The 25,712-nt window shown below is 44.8% G+C and overlaps 1 protein-coding gene across 3 annotated transcripts in view; it reads left to right on the plus strand.

Annotated features, from left to right (window-relative positions):
* The window catches only part of LOC309557592 (protein mono-ADP-ribosyltransferase PARP14-like), a 247,325-nt gene that overhangs the window by 32,011 nt on the left and 189,602 nt on the right, over positions 1 to 25,712 (plus strand). For all 3 annotated transcript variants that reach the window (XM_082260385.1, XM_082260386.1, XM_082260387.1), the window contains exons 8-12: positions 5,857 to 6,093; positions 12,539 to 12,760; positions 12,862 to 12,928; positions 15,956 to 16,105; positions 17,443 to 17,505. In XM_082260385.1, the coding sequence (XP_082116511.1) occupies positions 5,857 to 6,093; positions 12,539 to 12,760; positions 12,862 to 12,928; positions 15,956 to 16,105; positions 17,443 to 17,505 (739 nt within the window). The remainder of the gene's footprint in view (positions 1 to 5,856; positions 6,094 to 12,538; positions 12,761 to 12,861; positions 12,929 to 15,955; positions 16,106 to 17,442; positions 17,506 to 25,712) is intronic.

Genomic DNA, 25,712 nt, shown 5'->3' on the forward strand with positions numbered 1-25,712 from the left:
TTCCACGATGTGTTCCAAGTACTGGATCTTCTGTCGCATTAAGGGGCACTTACTAGGCTTAAGCTTCAACTAATACTGTGCTAGATGGGTAAATACCTGGTCCACACAAAATCACAGGCTTCTGTCCTTCTTTCACAGTAGGACCATGAGGTCGTCCCATGGACTACGGTTTTCCCAAATTACCCCACTCTGAAGCATGTAATGGAGCAAGTTCTTGACCTCCTGGCGCAGGGATGGGGGAATGTGGAGGTACCACACCTGTGCGGGTGTCTTGGGTGGTCAACGGCAACTGTAGTCTTCCAGGCTGGTGGCAAAGAGCAGTAGGTGTTTATCTAGCAGTTGGTGAAGCAGCCGCTGCTGAGGTAGATGATAGTCCCAGAAGGGGGTGGCCAGCTGTTCCATCAGTAGTTTGTATTGTGATTCATCTAAGGAGGCTATGGCTGCTGTTGTGGGGAGCAAATGACTTCCACCCCTGGTTGGGCCTCCGAGATATAGTGTTGGGGTGCCACGTTGAGGTCTGCTATAGTGGCATGGTTAGGGAGAGAAGTCGGGGAGGTCCCCAGGTTGAGCTGCACTAGTATTTTCCCTTTGTAGACCTTGGATAAGGTGTGAGCAACCAACCACTCCCCTGGCATCACTGAGTCTTTGCCGCGTACCACCATTACTGTGACCTTTGAAAGGATGCCAAAGTAATTTTTATATGGGGTGGTGTGCAGACAATCTGCACTTGTCCAGGCTGTTTCCTCACTGCCCCCTGGTAGGCCTTATAGGCCTGGATACTGTTGAGTCAGACAGCTTGCAGACCACAGCCCCTCGCACATTGGCCTGAATGCTCAAATTTGGTCAGTAAGTGAGGTAAGTTCAAGTCCTTCAACATGTTCGTGCCCAGAATGATAGGTACTGCAGAACTTACTGGGCTGCTGGTCACCAAAGCCCCTACCCGCTCCAACACCTGGTCATCTTCACCCAGGTGACACATTCTAAAAGGATGGGCAGGTTATAAGCCACTTTGAGGAACAACCAGTAGTGGTCCAGCTGGTCTCCCGTCTTGAATTGCTGGGCGTAGAAGTCCTATTCCATGACAGTGACCTCAGATCCCCTGTCGATCAAGCATGGGACCTCATGTCCATTAATGAGGGCAGTAACTACAGGACTTAGTGTGACCATGGACTTTGCTTCGATGGGACCTTGTGCTGACTGCCCTGGGGACCGTCCCTCTTCCCCCAGGAGCCACTAGTTTAACAGCGGCCTGTGGGTACTTTTGGATTCTGGCTGGCCACAGTTCTTGGCAAGATGTCCAAACGGCCACATCCCCAGGTCCTCCGCCAAGTCCTTCCCCAATTATTCTTGCCTTTAGAAGAGTGGGCTGAATCCTTTTTGAATGTGAACATTTCCTGTTTCAAGGAGGCCCCATCCTGAGTGATTTCACTTATTCCCACCCCAAACTTGTTCCTCAGTAGGTGGACTGAGGCAGATATAGTTTAGCCGGGCAGGAGCCATTTAACCTAAGCACCAGGGCCAAGGCCAATCCTAATGGTGCCATGATGGTTTCCACTCCTCCACTGCTAGAAGGCACATATGCTGCCGACTGCCGCCAAATGTGGGTAGGTGCAACATGGTGTGGCAGCAGAGAACACTCAGTCCAGATGCAGAAATAGAACTGTATTGAAATTGAAGTTCAGCAATACACAACAGGCCCAGTGGGAAGGCAACCTAACTGGGGACATTCACAGGATGTATAAATGATGGGTAGTAGCAGTAGGTCTCAGGTGTGCTGACAGCGTCTGCCTCGAGGGGCGGAATTCAGCATGGCTGGTCTGTACCCAAGTGAAGAAGCTTCCAGGAAGGGTGGCGTGTCCCTGCATATCCCCATCTCATCTGGAACCTCTCCCTGACACTAAGCACTGTTCCTGACAGACAGTAAACCTGTCCCTATCCACATGCACACAAAATTTAGGGGTCTTAAATAGACACTGCCTGACCCAAGATGGCCATCAAAGTCACATGGGGCGTCAACATCAAATCAGATGCTGTCTCCGTATGACTGAGGAAACTATAGGGCAACTAGGCTCCTCTCGACTTCCTTCTCTGCCTTCATTGCTGCTGCAGATGAGTGTCACCTGCAGTGGAGAAAATACACTGCAGCTGCCTAAACATTGTTCCAACAATGTCATACCTGTGGAAGCACAGAAATACTGTAGTAGTCACTGATACTACAGTGAATGCTGCTGTCTGCTGGGCCAAGTGGCTACTCTGCTACAATATGGGTCATTTACTCAGCACAGGCAAAGCATTGCCTGACTGGATGAGGTGAAGATTGTGACTTCACCACTTCAGAAGTGACTGCAGTAATTCTCCTCTTTCACGGCGGTCCCACAGGTATGGCATATGCATACTTACATTGATCCAAACTGGACTAATATAACTATGTAATAAAATCCATACCTGGTGTTCAGCTTCATATCCTTAAACCAAGCTGCCCCAAACAAACTATTTGCTTCACTAACAGGTGTGCTTAGTGGGTGATCTGTATTAGCTGTATGTATCTTCAGCTATATACAGTATACAGCTTTGTGTTCAAGAACAGGGACGGGGACTTCCCATCCCACTCCTTGAACAAAATAGAGTTAAGCTGAGCTCTGCTCAGCCATTCACAGGAAGGTTTTGTTTTCTATGAATTAATAATACAAGCTTTAAATAAGAGATTGTACATACATCCAATGTACAAAGCTGGGCATATATAGTTATTATTAGAGATACCTCCAGGTGAATGTTGCAGCAAAGTCCAGTTGCAGGAGAATGATGCAGTATCTGTTTTTGTGTTGGAAAATACCCCTGTGACTGCTGTTTCCAATTGTTGTCCAACTAGCCTGAAATGGGACAGCTCACCTGCAGTATTTGTGGTGTGGTACTGTAACGAGTCAGCCTATCTACTCTTCGCTTTAGTCCCTCCTGTGACGGAATCCTGACACCACCGACTGGGTATCTCCGCCAGTAACCTGCTTCCTAAGCTCTGGAACACGGGATCCGTGATTCTTGCTATCGTTACCCCAAGAACTCGACAGTACAAGCTTTGGAGTCATCCAGAATCAAACTGTTTATTCAAACACAAAGCACATGGAGATGAACACTTCAGGGACAACCCCTCCACCTTAGTCAATCCACTTAACATACCCATCCCATAATAACAATATAACAATGGAATGCAGGTATTCAACAACAACAAACCCCCACCCCCACTAGCAAGAGTGTGATTAGTGCAGAGCAGACCTGACTGGGGTTCTTGGTCACCCTGTGCCCCTTATAGACACAGGGTGACTTACACATAAGAGGGACTGGGGATGCGGGACAAGGAGTCTCCCAACCTCCCTAAAGCAATTGGGGTTCCAAAAACCCCCCAACCAAAGTGTCTCACGTCACATATCTCCCCTTTCGGCAGGAGACTAACACAGAAGGAGACCCCAAACGGGTTGACTTTGAAGTTAGTCCATAGTTCCAGTCCCCCAATGACTGCACCCACACAGTACCCCTAAAAAATTGTCCAGAACAGATCGTTACTCACCCAGCCAACCTCTGCCTCTCTTGTAGAACACATCCCCTGCTGGGGAGAACTGTGGACTGGTCCTTCTCCCTGGAGTCCATTTAGCTGCTGGAGAGAGGACAGGGTGACTGGGATCACTCCATCATGCTGTTGGGGATCTGGGCCGACTACCCAGCATCCCTGGGGTATGCAGGTGGAGACTGTAGTCTCATATACTTTTTCTGTATGAAAATCCCCCAGTGATTGTACAACAAGGCTGACATCCTCCTGTCCCAATGCCAGACCGTTTTCTGGGGTTGTGTAAGTGGAAACCGAAGTCCCATCCACTACCACAGGGAATCCATTTTCTATTAGTTGGGGGCAGAGGCCAGCAGCACTCTGCCCTGTTGCCAGCTCTTCTGCTGAATTGCTGTCAGTGAATACCGCAGTCCCATCCACTAATATCAGCTCAAGCTGCAGTTGTGAGGTGCCGATCGCATTCTCACCCTGGAGCTCCTGCAAAGGTGATTGTTGTGGGCAGAGGCCAGTAGCATTCTGCCCAGCTTCCAGCTGTTCCACTGGGAAGTAAAGTGAAACATTGGTGACCTTGCACAAATCCTCCAGGGCCACCGATTCTTGTATGCAGGGGTCCACAGCACCATGCTCTGAAGTCAGCTCTTCTGCAGGAGGCTCACTGGGATGTTCCTCCTCAACAGAAAAGTCTATTAAATGCCCGGTCTCTGGTGGTGTCTGGGGATCAGGATTCACCATCTCCTGTCTGTGGAATCCAGAAGATGTTAGTGGTGCTGGGCAGAGGCTAGCAGAGCTCTGTCCTGTTGTCAGCACTTCAGCTTTGGGAACAGCAATCTCCGGAGTTTCCACTGCCGATTCATAGGCATGCTGCTGAACATGTTCTAGCAGTTTCCTGTATGCCCTTTCCAGATGCTGTTCTTTCCTTAGCAAGTGTTCTAGATCAGGTTCAAGCTCTGAGACCCCTGTGAGAAGGAGCATAGCCTCTCTGTATTCTCGCAGGTCCTCAAGGGTAGGTTCCCCTTCGTCACCAAACACAAAAGCATCTGTAAGGCTCTCCCACAGCAATCCAGGGCCACCAAAGTCATATCCCTCCGGAGAGCATTCTGAAGTCTCTCCTAAATATTTCTGCTCTGCGTGCCATTGCAGAGGCCGATACTGATTGTCCAGCTCTATCTCCTGCTGGACCAGCCTGTCCAACTCAGATACCCATTGCTCCTTGGGCCGCTCTCCCAGAAATGCCATCCGCAACTTCCGTTGATCACTGGCCCATTCCCCTGGGGTTGGAAAGCACTTGCCCTGGTATATACCAGCAAGCTGGAGGGCGCCACTCCAGAGCCCCACCCGAATCTGCTGCCTGAGCTCCAGGTATTGATCCACAGACACCGTCCTGGGGTATACTGAAAGGGCGATCCGCAGCACCCCCTCGAACTCTGATGTCAGGTCCATATCTCCGTTGGGTCGACCAAAGTCTGCTATCCCAATCTTTGATCCCGGTGGAGGTTTGGATGTCCCAGACTGCAGGAAGCATCCCACCGCTTTCCACCAATGTGACAGAATCCTGACACCACCAACTGGGTATCTCCGCCAGTAACCTGCTTCCTAAGCTCTGGAACACGGGATCCGTGATTCTTGCTATTGTTACCCCAAGAACTCGACAGTACAAGTTTTGGAGTCATCCAGAATCAAACTGTTTATTCAAACACAAAGCACATGGAGATGAACACTTCAGGGACAACCCCTCCCTCTTAGTCAATCCACTTAACATACCCATCCCATAATAACAATATAACAATGGAATGTGTGAGTGTGTATAATAGTCTCTTCTGGTCTCAGTGAAAATACAACAGCAGCAACTCCATGGACAAGACATGTGCCTCAGTTCTCTCTAAGTCTACACTCTTGAAACACCCCTTTATAAAATATCAGAGTCCTCAAAACAGGGGTTTCTGACCGAGCTAGCAGGGACAGGAAGTAATGTACATAAATAACTCTATGACAGTAAGAAGTACTGTCATTTACAATTACAGACAGTAGAGATATCGATCCCTACACTTGTTTAGATGATAAGAGTGAATATAACATGTGAAATATGTCATTTGTTTACGTATAACACCTTTTTCTGTACTCATTGTTTGAATGAAGATCTAATGTCTGCCTGTTCAAATATTTTTAAAAAGTCAACAATTTCCATGGCGTTTACCCACCATTTTACATGATTTTACCTGGCGAATGTTTAGTCCGTAATCCCTTTAAACTATGATTCCAATTGGACTTGTCAGTAACGATCTGCCTTCTTTCCATAGACCAATGTAGTTGTGAACAGCGTGGGGACAGACCTAAGCCTCCGTTCTGGAGCCGTGTCCAAGGCTTTGCTCAGGAAGGCTGGGGGCAACCTCCAGGATCTTCTGAAAACAGAGAGACAGGGGAGACAGGTGGAAGAGGGCTCCATATTTGTTACCGATGGCTGTAACCTTTCCTGTGACATTGTTATCCACGTTGTGGTTCCAGAGTGGGATGGTGGAAATGGTTCCTCTGAGAAGGTATGGAAATATAAGAGAGATTATACCTCTCAGCAAGTAGAATGTGTGACAATCCTTTAGACTGGACAAGTTGTAGCACTTGGCAAACATTAATTTCCAGTGACCACAAGGAAATCTATTAACCACTTGCCGACCGCCCACAGTATATTTACTGCGGCAGTCAGCCCCTCCTGGGCAAAGTGACGTAGTACTACGTCGCTCGCCCAGGAGCCTGCAGGGGGCGAGGGCGCGCAGCCGGAGGCGCGCTCCCACCCCCGCTCGTTCCCCTGCATCCCCGCGCGTGTGACCGGTGGACCCGATGTCCGCCGGTCACTCGCGATCTCCCTGTGGAGAGGGAAGACGGCTGATGTAAACAAAGCCGCCTGTCATTCTCCATTCTGCTATGTAGGATCATATGTCTCTGTGGTTACATCAAAAGCCACGCCCCTTTACAGTTAGAAACACGCCCCTAGGGACACACTTAACCCCTTCATCGCTAATAAAATTAACCCCTTCCCTGCCAGTGTCATTTTTACAGTAACAGTGCATATGTATAGCACTGATTACTGTAGTAATGTCACTGGTACCCCCAAAAGTGTCAAAAATGTCAATCAGGGGTCCGATCTGTCCGCGGCAATGTCGCAGTCCCGCAAAAAAAATCGCAGATAGCCGACATTACTCGTTAAAAAACAAACAATAAAAATGAGATAAATCTTTCCCTTAGTTAGTAAACGCAATAACTTTTGCGCAAACCAATCAAAATACGCTTATTGCGATTTTTTTTTTACCAAAAATATGTAGCAGAAAACAAATTGGCTTAAAATGTTAAAAAATTTTGATTTTTACATTTTTTGGGGGGGAATTTCATATAATAAAATGTGAAAAATATTGTTATTTTTTCGAAATTTTCGCTCTTTTTTTGTTTATAGCGCAAAAAGTAAAAAATCGCACAGGTGATCAAATACCACCAAAAGAAAGCTCTGTTTGTGGGAAAAAAAGGACATCAATTTCATTTGGGTACAGCGTCGCACGGCCGCGCAATAATCCGTTAAAATCACGCAGTGCCTTATCGCAAAATAGGGCCTGGTCATTGAGCAGCCAAATCCTCCGGGGCTTAAGTGGAAAAATATGCAATTTAAGCCTCTTGATATAGTAGCAGTGAATGAAGTCCTGCTTCTCTCAGTCAAATCCTGTGAAGAGGGAGCAGAAGGGGGGCTTGACGAGCTCTGTGTGTCTATGGATGCACACAACCCAGCCTGGGAGCATGCTTCCATAGAACACAGCGTACTATTGAGCCACTTGTAAGAAGAAGGAGGGGAAAACGCCTGTGGGGGGGAAAACCAAAGCGGTAAGGGACTGCTCAGTGCAATATTGTATATACTGTATGTCTTGTAAGTATAACTCCTATTTTATTTTAATTGTAAAAAAAATGCCTTTAGAACCACTTTAATAACAGAATACAGAAATAGCAGTCTCCGGGCCAGTCCTTTCCTTTGCAGGACCCACCCTACAATTTTCTCACTCTGCAGGCTACTGCATTGCAATGGTCGGAGTCTCTTCCATCTCAGACTAAGGTTGAGATTAGTGGCTCGGCGGGTTTCTCTCAGTGTACTGCACTTCTAAATTTGGCAGGCACTCCATGAGCTAAACATAGCACTGAGCTGAGCAGCTGCTAATGTTATTTATCATTAATAATATCATATCAACTCTTTCGATTTCGCAACTCTGTGACTCCTCTTCCTGGCTGTAGTACAGTCTTAAGGTCACAGTTTATAAAAATGTAAACTTAAAGCCCGCGCTAAAAATTATAATATAATATGTGAAAACGTGCTACCTGAAGCTGCTGCCCACTTAGGTAAAAACCAAGATAAAATTAAACATTGTAAAAATAGCGCTATTAGGAAAGTGATAAATAAATACAATCCTTCAATAAAAGATGAACAATATAAAGTGCACTTGGTGAAAGGAATATATCAATAAAAATGATATCTAAAAATATACATATAAAGTGCAAGCATCTAAATACTTTAGTGCTAAAGTGAATTGGTGCAAAATAAAGTGCAGTCCAAAATTGTGAGTCCACTGAAATATTTGAATAAGGTGCTGGACAAAAAAGTGCTTGTAGTGCTCCACGCAGCGAAAAGTGCTCCAAACGGCCCCTTTTGGGGATCCACTCACCCAGGGGAGGACTGGGCCAGGGGGAAGGGGAGCAATTGCCCCCTGGGCCGCTCTGATGTCCTGTAAAAAGGCTGTACTGCTTCTGCCACAGACATGCCTAAAGGATTCCTGGTGAAGAGAAGTAAAAAGTCCCCACCACTGACCTACTGAGTGCGGATTGAAGACAAAGACTTAGCGCAGTCCTCTCTCCCCAGCATGGATGGTGTAAACTGTGTCTGAGCAGAGGCCGGTTCCATGCCCCACTGGAGACTCTCCTCCTCTGGCTAGCCCCAACCGAGCTCCCCCAGCTCCCCCAACTGCCCAGGTTGGGAACCCGGATTCAGCCAGTGAGTAGAGAGTACCTGGAGCAGGGCTTCAGCCTGGAATGGGGGTCCGGAGGAGGACGGGAAGAGGGGGAATGGGAGGGGGGCTGATTAACTGCACCATGGGCTCCTGGTTTGTACTTGCCCCCTGAGCCGAAGTTGCCAGTCAGCCCCTGCACTCACCAGATGCTAGGGGATAATCAAGCCTCAAAAAGCAATGACTCTCCAGGGTAGCCTTTGGGATGGATGGATCTGTATCCCGCTAGACGAGCCTCCAACCTTTGCTAACAGCCCCTCTTGGTTAAGCACTCAGAAGGAAGGGAAGGAGCCAGACATAGTGAAGCCCGCAATCATTTTTATTTAATAAAATAAGCAAAAAAACGACTCACAAATGTAGGTAAAATAGACAGCGTTTAGGATAAACCACATGAGAATGTATTATGCGTCCACTTCCGGGATCGCTAGCCGGCTTGCGTTCCATGAGATAGAGGAAGTGACGTTGTGTGCTTTGCCCTAACCACACGACGTCACTTCCTCTATTCACTTTAGCACTAAAGTATTTAGATGCTTGCACTTTATATGTATATTTTTAGATATAATTTTTATTGATATATTCCTTTCACCAAGTGCACTTTATATTGTTCATCTTTTATTGAAGGATTGTATTTATTTATCACTTTCCTGATAGCGCTGTTTTTACAATGTTTCATTAAGGTCACAGTTTGATTATTTCAACCTCACCATCAAACTTCCCTTACTGTTTGCTTTCTTATCCCTCAATATAACATATTCCAGATAAGAGATATCCTATTAAAGATCTGTAGATGTGGAGCCTTTCCATAATACTGGCAAGTTTTTGCATTTCTTGTGTTGGAAGTCCAAACAAGTACACTTCACACTATGACTCACTTTTAAAGTGGCTTCATACTAATCCATCATCAACAGCCAAACTCAACTAACCCAACTAACCTGGAACAAAGATGATCCAGGTGTGCAGAAAGTGACATGTACAAACCTCCAACGACACATCACTTTACCTCTCCTAATAATAGTTCTTAAAGTGGACCTGAACTCAAAAAGTTAAGAGTTTTCTGTGTTATAGGGGACATCTAGAAAGGTTTATTGAGCCATGAAAATAATATCTTGATTTCCTCCAGAAAATAAGCAATGCACTTCCTTTTCCAGGATACTCCTGATAGCAATGCACTTTCTGTGGCTAGGCACCCCTGTCCTGTAGCTTCATAGTTTATATCTGTAGAGTGAGATCATCTATGACAGGGATCTCCAAACTTTCTAAACAAAAGTCTAGTTTATGGTCCTTCTGAATTTATTGGGGCCGAACTGTGGCAAGTGGGAGAAGAAAACCCCCTCGCATAAATGGGAATAGACAATGTCCCAGTGGTCCCAGGTGGGCAAAAAAATTACAAAGCACCTGTGGTCAGTAGGAGGCACGGTGCCCCATTGTTGATATCAGTTGGAGAAATGGTGCTCCATCGTTGGCATCAATGGAAGGAATAGTGACCCATCATTGATGTCAGTGGAAGGAGTTTACATAGTAGGTGAGGTTGAATAAAGACAATAGTCCATCCAGTTCAACCTGTGTAGGTGTTTGTGGCCGTAATCATCTCTCATACCCCTGAATGTTCTGATCCTTGAGATGTACGTCTAAGAATCTTTTGAAAGCCACCATACTACCCGCAGAAACCACCTCTTGTGGTAGAGAATTCCACAATCTTGTAGCCCTAACAGCAAGGACCCCCTACATTGCCTGAGGTTAAAACGCTTCTCCTCTAATCGCATTGTATGCCCTCGAGTCCTCATGCAATCCTTTCGACTGAATAGCTTTTTTTCTATGCTGAGATCACCATTGAGATATTTATAAATTGCAATCGTGTCTCCTCTCAGGCGTCTCTTCTCCAGGGAGAATAAATCAAGCGATTGCAGACGCTCTTCATAATTAAGGTCCTCCAATCCCCTAATTAGTTTAGTTGCCCTTCTCTGGACTCTCTCCAGCTCCAACACATCCCTCCTGAGGACTGGCGACCAGAACTGGACAGAATACTCCAGATGCGGTCGGACCAGAGTTTTATAAAGTGGAAGGATTATAGTCTTATCTCTGGAATACATCCCTTTCTTTATGCATGCTAATATTCTGCCGGCTTTGGCAGCTGCCGCTTGACATTGCATGCTATTGCCTAGAGCTGCACGATTCTGGCCAAAATGAGAATCACGATTTTTTAGCTTGGAATAAAGATCATGATTCTCTGTGTAATAAAAAATAATTGGGATAACTTTACTGTTACGTTTTTTTTTTTTTTATTCATTAAAGTCTATTAATTGCGTTTGAAAGACTGCTGCGCAAATACAGTGTGACATAAAATATTACAACAATCGCCATTTTATTCTGTAGGGTCTCTGCTAAAAAAATATATAAAATGTTTGGGGGTTCTAAGTACTTTTCTAGCAAAAAAAAAAGATTTTAACTTGCAAGCAGCAAGTGTCAGAAAAAGGTCTAGTCTTTAAGAGGTTAAACTTCCTTTCTCCCTGGCAGAGGGAAGGAAAAGATACAATGTAATCATTTTGTTTATAGTTACTGGGAGACTTAATGCTGATAGGCGTTTGTTTGCAGGAGGCTTTTTTTTTTTTTTTTCCACAGCTGCAGCTATGCAAAGAATCGAGCATATGTCAGGTTTAGATCGTCAGGGGGGGTGAATCGAGATCGCGATTTTCATACGATTAATCGTGCAGCTCTACTATTGCCTAGTCTATCCTCTACCAAGACTCCCAGATCTTTCTCCATTTTTGATTCCCCCAAAGGTTTCCCTTTGTTAGTGTCAGTGGAAGGGGTTGTGCCCCATCATTGGTGTCAGTATTTTCCTATACTTGCAGTCAACTTGGACATTGGACCGAGGAGTGCATTATCCACATGCATTAAGATGTCAAGACAGAAGTTTGACACCACATTGGGAATTATTGCACAGCGCAGGAGAGCAAATATTGTGGTATCTTATGAAGCAATAATGCCCCATGTTTAATGATCGTGGAATAAATAGTGTGTCAAGAGCCAGTTGAAGGCAAGCATAGGGCCAGATATGGCCCCTGGGCCACAGTTTGGAGGCCACTGATCTATGGTCCTGATTTGGAGTGAAATCTGGTGATGTCACCACTGTGCTGTTCATTGCTCTCCTTCTTAGAAAGGAAATTGTACCTAAGAACCTGCAATGAAAGAATCTCCCTACTTCTGCCTCATCCATTCTGTGGATCTCTATTTTTGCTATCATTACCTCACCAGTCATCAGATCACCAGATGTCAGGTGGACAGCTCTTACACGAGGAAGCAAAGCCCAGCTCCTCTTCCAAGATTGCCACCCTCACAGAGAGACAGTGCAGAACAAGGCATGATAAGTCAGTAATGGGGAAAATATCAGCTGCAGTAAGACCTCAGCAAATACTGGTGATCAGTCCTTCATCTTCTACTTGTCAACGTTGGGTCTTCCTTTCAGAGTATAGGTCCTCCTTAAATGCCTTCTTTAGTACAGTAGGTGTTTCTACCAGGCTAACTTCACAAACCTACCGCCGCTCTTTAAATTAGAAGGCATAGTAAACGAGACTCTTATAACTTTCTTTTCACCATATTATTTATTGATTGATCTTTTTTCGTCCCTCATGGTTCAATTTAGTGCTATAGGATGTCCACATATAGATGAGGTAAATATGTACAAACCTGATTGTATTACCCCACACACCTCATTTTCCCTAAAGGTTTCCAGTAGATGTGTGTAATTAGCGACTTTTAAATCATGTACATGCTAAAAATTTTACTTTTTACCATGAATCCATCTGTCCATCATCCATCTGTCTGTCCACATCCATCCATTATTCCGCCCACCATCCATCCATCTATATATTCATCCATCATCCATATCTGTACAACTCTTCTGCACCATCACCTCCCTGTATTAGCATCTGATCTTATCTGTTGACAGGTTCTGAGAAAAATTCTGAGTGATTGTCTGAGCACCACAGAAGCCAAACAATACAGATCCATCACCATTCCAGCAATTGGAACTGGAATGCTGGGATTCCCCAAGAACATTGTGGCTGCTTCAATGTATGAGGAAATTCTGGAGTTCAGCAGCAGAAATCAGCTTCAATATCTGAAACAAGTGGATTTCATGCTGCACCCGAGTGACCCTGTAACCTTACAGGTAATGAAGAGTTTTCATTTGCTTGTGGTTAGAAGAGTGAAGTAACAGAATGTTGTATGATTTTGTGGTTCTCCACTGTAAATCCTGTTTGTTGATTTCAGGCTTTCACCACTGAGCTGGAGAAAAAGATCAACACTGGAGGACAAAAGAAAGAAAAAAAATCCCAATGTAAGTTATATCTATGCTATTATTTATTATTATATTATTATTATACAGGATTTATATAGCGCCAACAGTTTGCGCAGCGCTTTATAATGTGGGGGAAGACAATACAGTTACAATACAATTCAAAACAGGAGGAACTAGAGGGCCCTGCTCGTTAGAGTTTACAATCTAGAAGGGAGGGTCAAGTGAAACAAAAGGCAATAACCGTGGGGGATGGGCTGATGGAGAAAATGGAGGTATATTTGTTAGGTGTGGGTAGGATAGGCTTCTCTGAAAAGGAGGGTTTTCAGAGATCGCCTAAAAGCTAATAGAGTAGGAGATAATCGGACAGATAAGGGTAAGGAAGCAAAAAATTGGGGGAGCAAACCCTGAACATGTATATGTAAAGCCAGTGCAGCTATGGACCAAGCAACATGTATATTAAAAAAGAATAGCGCACACATGCAAAAGAAATGACTATCAAATATGGAGACAATCCATAAATAAAAATGGGGGTTTGGTCCCACCATATGGCCATAGCGTGCTCAAGCTAACCACTGCGTCAAAGTACCCCATTATCAGTGGGTCCTACACTATCCATAAAAAAAGGGGTGAATCCAGCCTCTCTTACCCTTGGAGACAACACTCCTTGCTGGGAAAGATGTGCTAATGCACTACAGGGGACTCCTCCTATATCTACTTGATAGTGGACACCAATAGAGTACAGGTGTGTGTGGGGGATGGGATGCTCAACCCCAGAAGTCTGGTCAGACCGAATACATAATAAACAAGCAAAAAATTGGGGGAGCAAACCCTGAACATGTATATCTAAAGCCAGTGCAGCTATGGACCAAGAAACATGTATATTAAAAAAGAATAGCGCACACATGCAAAAGAAATGACTATCAAATATGGAGACAATTCATAAATAAAGGATAAGGGTAAGGAGTTCCATAGGATTGGAGAGGCTCTGGAAAAGTCCTGGAGGCGAACACGGGAGGAGGTGACGAGGGAGCAAGAGAGCAGGAGGTTTTGAGAGGTCTATGTTCAGGAAGATTATAGACTCCATATACTGCCATCTTTGCGTCTCATTGCATTTACGAAATGTGAAAAGTTGCCAATGGGGCCAAATGTCCCTGATTGCTTTTCTTGAATACAAACTGCTTCATTAAATTCCGGCAGTATGATTTTTAATAACAGACCAAATGAATTCCAAACAAAAACTCTGATAACTATTTTAGGTGCCAAACAGTCTAAATGTTTGGTGAAAGCTGTTGGAAGTACAATGTCATGTACTCTGCTCTCTAAATTGTAGATGGCGCTGTAGTGATATAGTTGTGTCTGTGTGTTTATATATGCTTGTATATTCTGCACAGGAAGGGCATTTGTTTTCTCTGCTCTCTCCTGTAATGCTGTTCTCACGCATGTAATGCTGTTCTCATATGCAAGTAAAGCTGAATTCTCTGGGGTACACACAGCGGTCCTTAGGAGCCTATTCCTTGCCAGAAAATTAATAGCGAGGAAATGGATCTCCCCAACTGCGCCCACTCACACTGAATGGATAGATGAAGTTAAATCGCTATTGGTCAGGGAAAATCTTACATGTAAACACAGAGGGAATGCCCTGAGATTTGACCGCATCTGGGGTCCATGGCTGGATATTCCGGGATTGGCTCCTCTTCATTTAGTCACAAATAGGATTATGGGGAGGGGGGGGGTAATCACCTCCTCATAATGCAGCACTATCAAGTGTTGATGACCTTTTCTTATACCTGGGCATGTAGCGGGCAGTCACGATAGACAGGTAGCTGTATCATCTATGCTATATTAGGACGAAAAATCAGATGGGGAGGCACTGATAGGCAGTCCACCATTAGGCCGGGTTTCTGTTTTTTATCGGTTCGGTGCAATGTTGTAGTGATATTACCTACTGTCATCGAGCCAGGGGCGTAACTACAGGGGTTGCAGGGGGTGCAATCGCAACCGGGCCCCATGCTCCAGGGGGCCTGTGTGGCTCCCTGTACACCTTGATAGGAGGGGGGGGGGGGCGAGGGCAGCATATAGAGAAATCACTGTCCTTTTTTCTCCTGTAGCTGCAGGAGGAAAATGGAGGAGATCGGTTCCTCTGTATGCTGCCCCTGCCACTCCTCCTATCCAGTTCACTTGTGTTCTGCTGTCTCTGGGCCCCTGTGTGCTACCCTGTCCCCCTTCCCCTACTGTCCTGCCCCCCCCCCCCACTGTGCTCCCCTGGTCCCCCCCCACTGTGCTTCTGGCTTCCTCCCTCCCCTCTCCTGCCGGCTGCTGCAGGGGATGTGTCACAATAGAGAACCAAGAAGGGGTCGGTAAATATGTAATTTACCAGCTCCTTCCTTTTCTGAATGGACAGAGTCATAGTCAGTGACGTAAAAAAATAAAATAAAAAGATAAAAAATAATACAATTAAAATACCAAAAAATAAAAACTACTGACACCAGTGGGTGAACTTCCAGGATCGTAAAGGTCACACTTGCGACCGGGCCCTGGCATTCCACCACCGTGGTGAGGCCACAAGATGGCAGGAACTTGTGAAAGGGTCCCGCAACGAGAGTAAAGGGCCCCAGGATCAGTGGGAAGAGCCCCAGGCTTGAAGGGAAGGGCCCTGGCTAGGGGTCCGAGGGGCCCTTCATGGTTTCCTGCACCGGGGCCCAGAAGGTTCTAGTTATGCCTCTGCACCGAGCCCTGGCCTGGCTATACGGGACATTTCATTTTTTGCATATAACTTTAGTGCTGTCACTGTGCTTGCTCAAATGTTATGTGGACCTGTGCACTGTTTTATTTGTGTTTTACTTGTTTTTTCTTTTGTGTTGTTCTGTTATCTAAAAGTTTTTTCAATAAAAAGGATCTGATTTAAAAAAAAAAAAGCTGAATTCTACTTTCCTCAAGATCCAACTTATCACATCACATAACCAATAAGAGCCAGTAAAATATAAAATTTAATCTGTAAAAATATAATGGCATAAAAAATAGATTTCATAATAATGATCTAGAATTCAATGTGATCTGTTTTTGTAGCTTTCTTCGGGAATGTGAAAAGCCCGGCACAGGATGTTTATAAAATGAGGATTGGATCTCTCACCTACCAGGTGAAAACTGGAGATATAACAAAGGAAAAGTGTGACATCATTGTCAACTCAACTAATAACACGTTCAACCTTAAAACAGGTATTCATAGAATGTTGTTGGACCTAAAAAATGTGAAAATCTTTTTGAGAACTGGGATATGACCAGAACAACCTTACCAAAGGACCACATACAGCAGAGTCTACAATACAACCCACTGAGTCATCGAGAACTTCCTACCTTGTAGAGTAGCGGTGGGCAATTCATTATTTCAAGGGGCCGCATGAGAAACTGGGACTGTAGGGGAGGGCTGAACCAAAGTTTAGTGTATAGTAAAAAAAAGATTTGATTAAACTATTTGATTAAATGTCTTAGGTGACGATACTGGGAATGTCGGTAAGTATGGAAACATATAGAAGCAAACACCTTTGCACTAGTAATAATAGGAACAGCTGCATGCACACTCACCATTATTAGAAGGAGTGGTGAAAAAATGTCCTCTGCTGATCTGCTGGTCACTATGTTAGAGTAGGGCAGGCTGGTAAAAGCAGTGGAGGAGCTAACAGGCACAGGGGTTTATTACCTGATCTACCATTTTGAGCGTCGATGTGTGACTGAGAGGCTCAGGCAGATAACCCGTAGAGCTGCAAGTACTGTGAGCAGAAGGAGAGAGCCTGAGATGGGAACAGCGAGGATTTCTGTAGATTCTGACCTGGAGTGAAGTACAGATGCACGGCTCCCGGGGTTTGCAACATGCAGGCGCTAACACAGGAAGAACTTGACTTGGTAGCAGAGTGGTGGGAGAGCTTTGTGACATCTTCTAGGCCAGTTTTTCCTCAACTAGGGCTCCTCCAGAGGTGGCTACGGGTTCCTTGAGCAATGTCTGCCCCTCAGATAAGTTCCTACTGAAACCATTGATCTTTTTAGCTATCTGGAAGGGGGAAATTCCTCCCAATGACCACAAGTGTAAGGAGTATTCTTTCCACTGGCTATTACACTAATGTATCATGAATTGTAGATAAAATAAGTTTAGCAGGGATGACCTAGTCCTAAAATTTGATATCCTGGTGGTGAGTGTAAAATCTGATATAACTTACAGGAATGAGGATATGTTTGACATCAAATATCTCCAATAATAGACTCTCCTATAGGACCCTTTATTTATAGGTCTCCAAGACCTTTACTAATGGATGAAAATTAAAAAGAAAGGGATATTAGTTCTTCTACAAATGCAGATTTATTGTGATCTTACATTTAAAGTCTTGTAGTTTGTATCCCTTCATAGAGATAAAATATTTCTCAGTCTTGCATTGCGTTGTTTCTTTTGACCTTGTTGAGGAATTTTTCTGGTTCTTCTTACTAAACAAACTGACTCCCATTTCCCAAACATACTGAATCCCATTTTGGTGATGTGATGCTGATATGTTGTGTTGTTGCAGGAGTCTCTAAAGCCATCCTGGAAGGAGCTGGGCCTATCATTGAAACTGAATGTGCCAGGCTCGGTAAGAAACTTTATGAAGAATTTTTTACATTTGAACAGACAGAGAGCATGTGACCTATAAATTACTAATAGAGAATTCTTGCACCAGACCTCCTTTGTAACTCTAAACAGGTAACCTGTAAACATTTTCAAAGGGTCGCCTATGGAGATTTTTAAGTATCGTAGTTTGTCACCATTCCAAAAGCGTACGCAAATTTAAAGTGAGATATGTTACATACCGTATTTATCGGCGTATAACACACACTTTTTCCTCCTAAAAATGGAGGAAAAAGCAGCAGTGCGTGTTATACGCCGATCTTAAAAAAAAAAAACAGCCAGGAAGCATTGCCGAGAGCAGAAGGGGCGGGCCGGGCCGAGGAGAAGGAAGGACGAACTGTCATAAGAGCAGAAGGGGGTGGGCCGGGCCGAGGAGAAGGGAGAACGAGCGAGCGCAGTCATCGGAAAAGTCCCGCCTATGACAGACGTCACACGTCTCGGCAGAGGAGGCGGGACTTCCGATGACTACGCTTGCTAGTTCTTCCTTCTCCTCGGCCTGGCCCGCCCCCTTCTGCTCTTATGACAGACAGTTAGTCCTTCCTTCTCCTCGGCCCGGCCCACCCATTCTGCTCTCGGCGCTCCTTCCCGGCCTTTTTTAAAACAAATATGGTCAGTTCCAATGGCGCTTGCGAGGCTGCATATTTGGACATTGCGCTTGCGAGGCTACATGGACACTGCTGGTGGGCTGCATTATGGACACTGCTGGTGGGCTGCATACATGGACACTGCTAGTGGGCTGCATACATGGACACTGCTGGTGGGCTGCATTATGGACACTGCTGGTGGGCTGCATTATGGACACTGCTGGTGGGCTGCATTATGGACACTGCTGGTGGGCTGCATTATGGACACTGCTGGTGGGCTGCATACATGGACACTGCTGGTGGGCTGCATTATGGACACTGCTGGTGGGCTGCATTATGGACACTGCTGGTGGGCTGCATTATGGACACTGCTAGTGGGCTGCATACATGGACACTGCTAGTGGGCTGCATACATGGACACTGCTGGTGGGCTGCATTATGGACACTGCTGGTGGGCTGCATACATGGACACTGCTGGTGGGCTGCATACATGGACACTGCTAGTGGGCTGCATACATGGACACTGCTGGTGGGCTGCATTATGGACACTGCTGGTGGGCTGCATTATGGACACTGCTGGTGGGCTGCATACATGGACACTGCTAGTGGGCTGCATACATGGACACTGCTAGTGGGCTGCATTTATGGACACTGCTGGTGGGCTGCATATATGGACACTGCTGATGAGGATGCATTGTTGGACTGCTGATGAGGCTGCATTCGTGGGCACTGGTGAGATATCATTTGATTTAAAAAAAATGTTCTGAGTTCAAAGCTGTTTATTTTAAATTTAAGCTTTTTTCCTGAAATTTCTCTCCAAATATTGGGGTGCGTGTTATACGCCGGCGCGTGTTATATGCCGATAAATACGGTAGTTACATAGTAGTTACATAGTAGGTGAGGTTGAATAAAGACAATAGTCCATCCAGTTCAGCCTGTGTAGGTGTGTGTGGCCGTAATCATCTCTCATACCCCTGAATGTTTTGATCCTTGAGGTACACATCCAAGAGACTTTTAAAAGTAGCCATACTCCCCGCAATAACTACCATTTATGCTAGAGAATTCCACAGTCTAGTAGCCCTTACTGTAAAGAACCCCCTGCATAGCCTGAGGTTAAAACGCTTCTCCTCTAATCGCATTGTATGGCCTCGTGTCCTCATGCATTCCTTGCGACTGAATATTTTTTTTTCTATGTTGATATCACCATTGAGATATTTATAAATTGCTATCATGTTCCCTCTCAGGCGTCTCCTCTCCAGGGAAAATAAATCAAGCGCTTGTAAGCGCTCTTCAAAATTAAGGTCCTCCAATCCCCTAATCAGTTTAGTTAACTGATGATGTTAGGTATCTGTTTACTCGGCATAACATCATCTTTCATATTTTATAAAAAAAAATGTGGTTATACATTGTGTTTTTTTTTTTTTGCATTAAAGTGTATTTATGAAAATTGAAAAACCTGTGCGCTAAAACCGTGTGACATACACTGAACAAATTTATAAACACAACACTTTTGTTTTTGCCCCCATTTTTCATGAGCTGAACTCAAAGATTACAGACTTTTCTATGTACACAAAAGGCCGATTTCTCTCCAATATTTAAAGACAAAGGAGTAGGTAAAGAAAATAGAATACTGAACCCACTCACCCAGCGCTAAAACAAATAAATAAATAAATAATAGCAGCTGCTATAAAGTAAATGGATAGTATAAAAAGGTGTAAATGTTGTTCACAGGATATGAACACTTATCACACTAGCAGCATCACATTAAGCATAACCTCAACATCCAAATAATGGATGGATTCTCTGCTCCAGTTGAACTCCAATTTAATGTTATTCCGATTGGAGTTCAGCTCCGAAGCAAATGTTTTCAAAGAGCTCTCTCTGGATGGGTTCTGAGAGCTCTTTGAAAACTCAACTGGAGCAGAGAATCCATCCATTATTTGGATGTTGAGGTTATGCTTAATAATAACAAACTAGAAACTAAAGTATATTTCAAACCAACTGACCGGAATGGCTACTTGCCTGACCAGAGTGGTCATCACCATCAGTGGTTGAAAAATATACCTAAAGGACAACTATTAGAGGATTAGACTATTAGACTATTAGAAGGAATTGTACTGTTGATGAGGACTTCTATTCCCAGGCCTCTATTATCAAAAAGAGGTTTGTTGATAAAGCTTATAATACCAGGGACCTGGATAAGGATATTTTGGAAGTAGGCAGGTTATCGCAAGATGACTGTCTAGTACCAAGTAATAAAAGCTCCAATAACAAACACGAATGGAGTTTTATTACCCAATTTAATACTCAACACAGGGAGGTTGAAGATATTATGAAAAGACACTGGAATGTACTTTGTATGGATAAAGTTTTGGGTAAGGTTTTACCTCCTACACCTTCTTTTATCTATAGAAAGTGTCCTACGTTTGGCAATCAAGTGGTGAAGAAAGTCCTTGATCCACCCGTTAGGCCTAAGATGTTTTGTGACGACAGGAAAGGTTTCTTTGCCTGTCGTAACTGCAGGGCGTGTAGACAGGTACATACACATCTGCGTAATTTTACCAAGTTCCATTCATCGGCCAACGGGCAGGTTTTGAAATCAAGGACTTTATTTCTTGTCAAACCACCCACGTAGTGTATGGTTTAGAGTGTCCATGTGGGTTCATCTACATTGGACGTACTAAGAGAACACTCGCCATTGGGATCTCTGAACATTTAGCAAACATCAGAAAAGGATTTAAGGATCATAGCGTATCGCTACATTTCAAGTGTCACCATAATAAGGATCCATCCCATTTGAAATTTTGGGGTATAGAGAGAGTTGATCCAGTGTGGAGAGTAGAGTGTGGGAACTCTCTAAAAGAGAAACTCATTGGATCTTTATCACTAATTCTTTGCACCCTAATGGGTTAAATATTGATCTTGATATCAATCGCTTCATTAGCAATTATTAATCTTCAATATTTGGTAACTATCCATTAATAGGGTTCCCCAGGTTAGCCTTTTGTTTTAATGTTTATAAGTCTGCAGAATAATGGGAGTACTACTAATAATAGTCAGAGGTTTCCATATGCGGCTGTCCTGTCTGTATTTTATGTTTCAGTATGACTGATGACCATAGTGGTTTTTATGACCATTTTTGCCATTTTAGTTCTATTATATTTTATGATATTCGCGTTTCTTTTCTGTTTTAATGAATATTTTTACAGAATTTTAACAGTTCTTTCTTATTGTATTGATTTATCTGAGAGGTGATTATATGTTTTATTTTCATGTAACGTCATTTATGATCAATGTTGGATAATGGTACATTTGTACAACTTAATGAATGTGAACCATATATGAACTAGCATTGTTTAGATCGCCCTGTATAAGATCGTGCGGATGAACCTCACATGATCAGATGGCTTGTCCCCTATGATCAATACTGATATGGTATCATCCACAGGGTTAACAGTCTGCCGGGGAGAGGATGACGTGCATTATTTTGTATATACAACCTTATCAGTATTGTAGGTTGTTGCTTCCGGGTTGGGAGTGTTTGCGGGCGTGCCTCCCGATCATTGGTGGCAGTGATTGGATGAGCCATCCTGTCCCTCCCAGTCCATGGCTAGATATGAGGAGATGGCTGCGCCGCGTGCTCACACCCTCCGTAGAAGTCCGTGATGACGAAATGCGTAAAGCTTGAGCACGCGGTCACCTTAAGGTGCCGAGCAGCGAGCTAGCACCAGTCGGGTGTTTCCGTCCAGGACGCAAGTTTTTTATACATGTTATTATCTTTTGAAATGTGAGTGCATTTTTAGCTGGGAAAGGGAGTTTTATGTTAAATAAACTTAGCCTAAACTATATTATGCTATGGGTCCCTTCTTTCTGCCTTCTATGCATACATACCTTTAATGGAGCTTATTTGCGTTTTGGAGTATCTAATTTGGTGGTCATTGGAGGATTCTTTACTGACCAACAGTACTCATCTCCTGTGATGTGGGACACCTATTCACATGGTTGAAGGCTCCATTTGTTCTAAGTTCTGGTGAGTGTGCAATACTACGGGGGACTCACTCTGGTGTGGTGAAGGTGATCCAGCCAATATTACGTTTGCACCGTGGTGGAGAGTCTGCTCGCATCAGAACTATTATGAACTTTATGAACTTTATTATATATTCCATTACTTATGTGCATGTATGTGGTAATTCTAAGTCATTTGGAGGACATTTGACCACTTGAGCGCTGCTAGTGTGATAAGTGTTCATATCCTGTGAACAACATTTACACCTTTTTATTCTCTCAAATATTGTTCACAAATCTGTCTAAATCTGTGTTAGTGAGCATTTCTCCTTTGCCGATGTAGCACTACTCCCAAGGGAGCTGCTGAAAACGGGTTCCCCTGGGTTACCATTAGCAACAGTAGAACATTCAGACATGTTTCCAAGTGATTTTACCTCAGACAAGGACCAATCCTGTTTCTTTGTTTTTATATGTTTTATTAGGAACTTGGATAGGAGAAGGGATGAGTGGGATACTCCAACAGACTAAACTATGCACAATGAGCAGGGGCTATCTGATAAATGCTATTTAACGCTGGTTAAATGCTGAGTAATGCTGAGTTGAGCTAGTCATGGCTAGGCCGCTTAATTTACTTTGCCTTTAGACTGTGAAAGAGTCCTTTAGCTTCCTAAAGCACTCCTTTCTTGAGGTAGCTGTCCTCTAAAGTAGACTGTACAACTGTGCAACTTCAGGGCCCTTCCTGGTGCCCCCTTTACACCCTAATCTTCAGGGCTTAACAACTTGCCACCCCCTTTACTGTATCACTCTGGGTTAGCTGACTTCTGGATCCCCTTCACCCCTCTGGAGTGGTCCCCTCTCTTAGGCAGACCCCTGGGCAGATTCTTGATTACTCACGATACTGTTTTTTCAGAAGTATTCTTTCCAGCAGCGCCACTTGATCAGCACACTGGATCCTTCTGTCCCTAGGCCACCTGCCTCAGCAACAGGAGGAGAGACAGCCGTCACCCTCCTCCTGGGACCTGGCTTCCCACCCAAAGACACCCTGTAACATGCTCCCCTCCTATTTATGTCCAATCCCAGGATGCATTGCAGGCATGCCGTCCCACTGGAACTGGCATGAAACAGAGTGCGCCACTGGCTAGGTTTCCTCCGCTGTTCAATGAGCTCCCTCATTGGCTCCAGTGGGGACACCCCCTCAGACCCAGTGAATCACACTTGGAAATGTGACAGGCTAAACTAACAGATCAGACCCTTCTGATAAGCAGAACAGGGTCACAGATATGTTTTTCCTAGCACCTACCTAGGAGGGTGCTACACCGAGATAATCCGTCCACCTCACAGGTGTGGCATATCAAAATGCTGATTAGACAGCATGATTATTGTACAGGTGTGCCTTAGGCTGGCCACAATAAAAGGCCACTCTAAAATGTGCAGTTTTATCACACAGCACAATGCCACAGATTTCGCAAGTTTTGAGGGAGCGTGCAATTGGCATGTTGACTGCAGGAATGTCCACCAGAGTTGTTGCCCGTAAATCGAATGGTTATTTCTCTACCATAAGCCGTCTCCAAAGGCGTTTCAGAGAATTTGGCAGTACATCCAACCGGCCTCACAACCGCAGACCACGTGTAACCACACCAGCCCAGGACCTCCACATCCAGCATCTTCACCTCTAAGATGGTCTGAGACCAGCCCAGGACCTCCACATCCAGCATCTTCACCTCCAAGATGGTCTGAGACCAGCCCGGGATCTCCACATCCAGCATCTTCACCTCCAAGATGGTCTGAGACCAGCCCAGGACCTCCACATCCAGCATCTTCACCTCCAAGATGGTCTGAGACCAGCCCAGGACCTCCACATCCAGCATCTTCACCTCCAAGATGGCCTGAGACCAGCCCAGGACCTCCACATCCAGCATCTTCACCTCCAAGATGGTCTGAGACCAGCCCAGGACCTCCACATCCAGCATCTTCACTTCCAAGATGGTCTGAGACCAGCCACCCGGACAGCTGCTGCAACAATCGGTTTTCATAACCAAAGAATTTCTGCACAAACTGTCAGAAACCATCTCAGGGAAGCTCATCTGCATGCTTGTCTTCCTCATCAGGGTCTCCACCTGACTGCAGTTCGTCATCCTAACAGATTTGAGTGGGTAAATGCTCACATTTGATTGCATCTGGCACTTTGGAGAGATGTTCTCTTCACGGATGAATCCCGGTTTTCACTGTACAGGGCAGATGGCAGACAGCATGAATGGTGTCCTGTGGGTGAGCAGTTTGCTGATGTCAAGGTTGTGGATTGAGTGGCCCATGGTGGGGGTGGGGTTATGGTATGGGCAGGCGTATTTTATGGATGGAGTGGCCCATGGTGGGGGTGGGATTATGGTATGGGCATTTATTATTATTATTATTATTATACAGGATTTATATAGCGCCAACAGTTTGCGCAGCGCTTAACAAAATGAGGGCAGACATTACAGTTACAATACAATTTGGAACAAAAGGAATCACAGGGCCCTGCTCGTTAGAGCTTACAATCTAAAAGGGAGGGTCAATTGATACAAAAGGCAATAGCTGTGGGGGATGGGCTGATGGAGCAAGTGAAACAGTGTTATTAGTTAGTAGCCGGGTAGGCTTCTTTAAAGAGAAGGGTTTTCAGGGATCGTCTAAAGATGGATAGATTAGGGGACAGTCGGACAGATTGGGGTAGAGAGTTCCAAAGAATGGAAGAAGCTCTGGAGAAATCATGGAGGCGAGCATGGGAAGAGGTGACAAGGGAGCTAGAGAGCAGGAGGTCTTGGGAGGACCGAAGAGAGCGGCTAGGTTGATATTTTGAGATCAGGTTAGGGATTTAGCTGGGGCAGAGTTGTGGATGGCTTTGTAAACTATTGTTAGCACTTTGAATTTTATTCGTTGGGTGAGTGGAAGCCAGTGAAGGGATTGGCAGAGATGGGTGGAGGACACTGAACGGTTGGTAAGGTGGATAAGTCTTGCAGCAGCATTCATTATGGATTGAAGGGGGGATAATCTATGTAAGGGTAATCCAATGAGGAGGGAGTTGCAATAGTCGAGGCGAGAGATAACCAGGGCGTGAATTAAAAGTTTGGTGGTGTCATTGGTTAAAAAGGGGCGTATTCTAGCGATGTTGCGGAGGTTAAGGCGGCATGATTTGGACAGGGATGGGATGTGAGCCTGAAAGGACAGTGCAGAGTCCAGGGTTACCCCTAGCACCCTGGCATGTGTGGAAGGACTAATAGTTGTTCCATTGATCTTGACAGAGAATTCCGAGTAAGGGGCACGTGGAGGAGGAAATATTATGAGCTCGGTTTTAGATAGATTCAGTTTGAGGAAATGGTGAGACATCCAGGCTGATATGTCTGTTAGTAGATCAGTGATGCGGGAGGAGACTGATGGGGTGAGCTGAGGGGTAGAGAGGTATATTTGGGTGTCATCAGCATAGAAATGGTAGTGAAAGCCATGGGAGGCTATTAGCTGACCCAGGGAGGAGGTATAGATTGAGACAAGTAGCGGTCCAAGGACAGAACCTTGGGGGACTCCAACAGTAAGAGGAGTTGCAGGGGAG

This window comes from Pelophylax lessonae, assembly GCF_965119305.1.
Source record: "Pelophylax lessonae genome assembly, chromosome: 6".
NCBI lineage: Eukaryota > Metazoa > Chordata > Amphibia > Anura > Ranidae > Pelophylax > Pelophylax lessonae.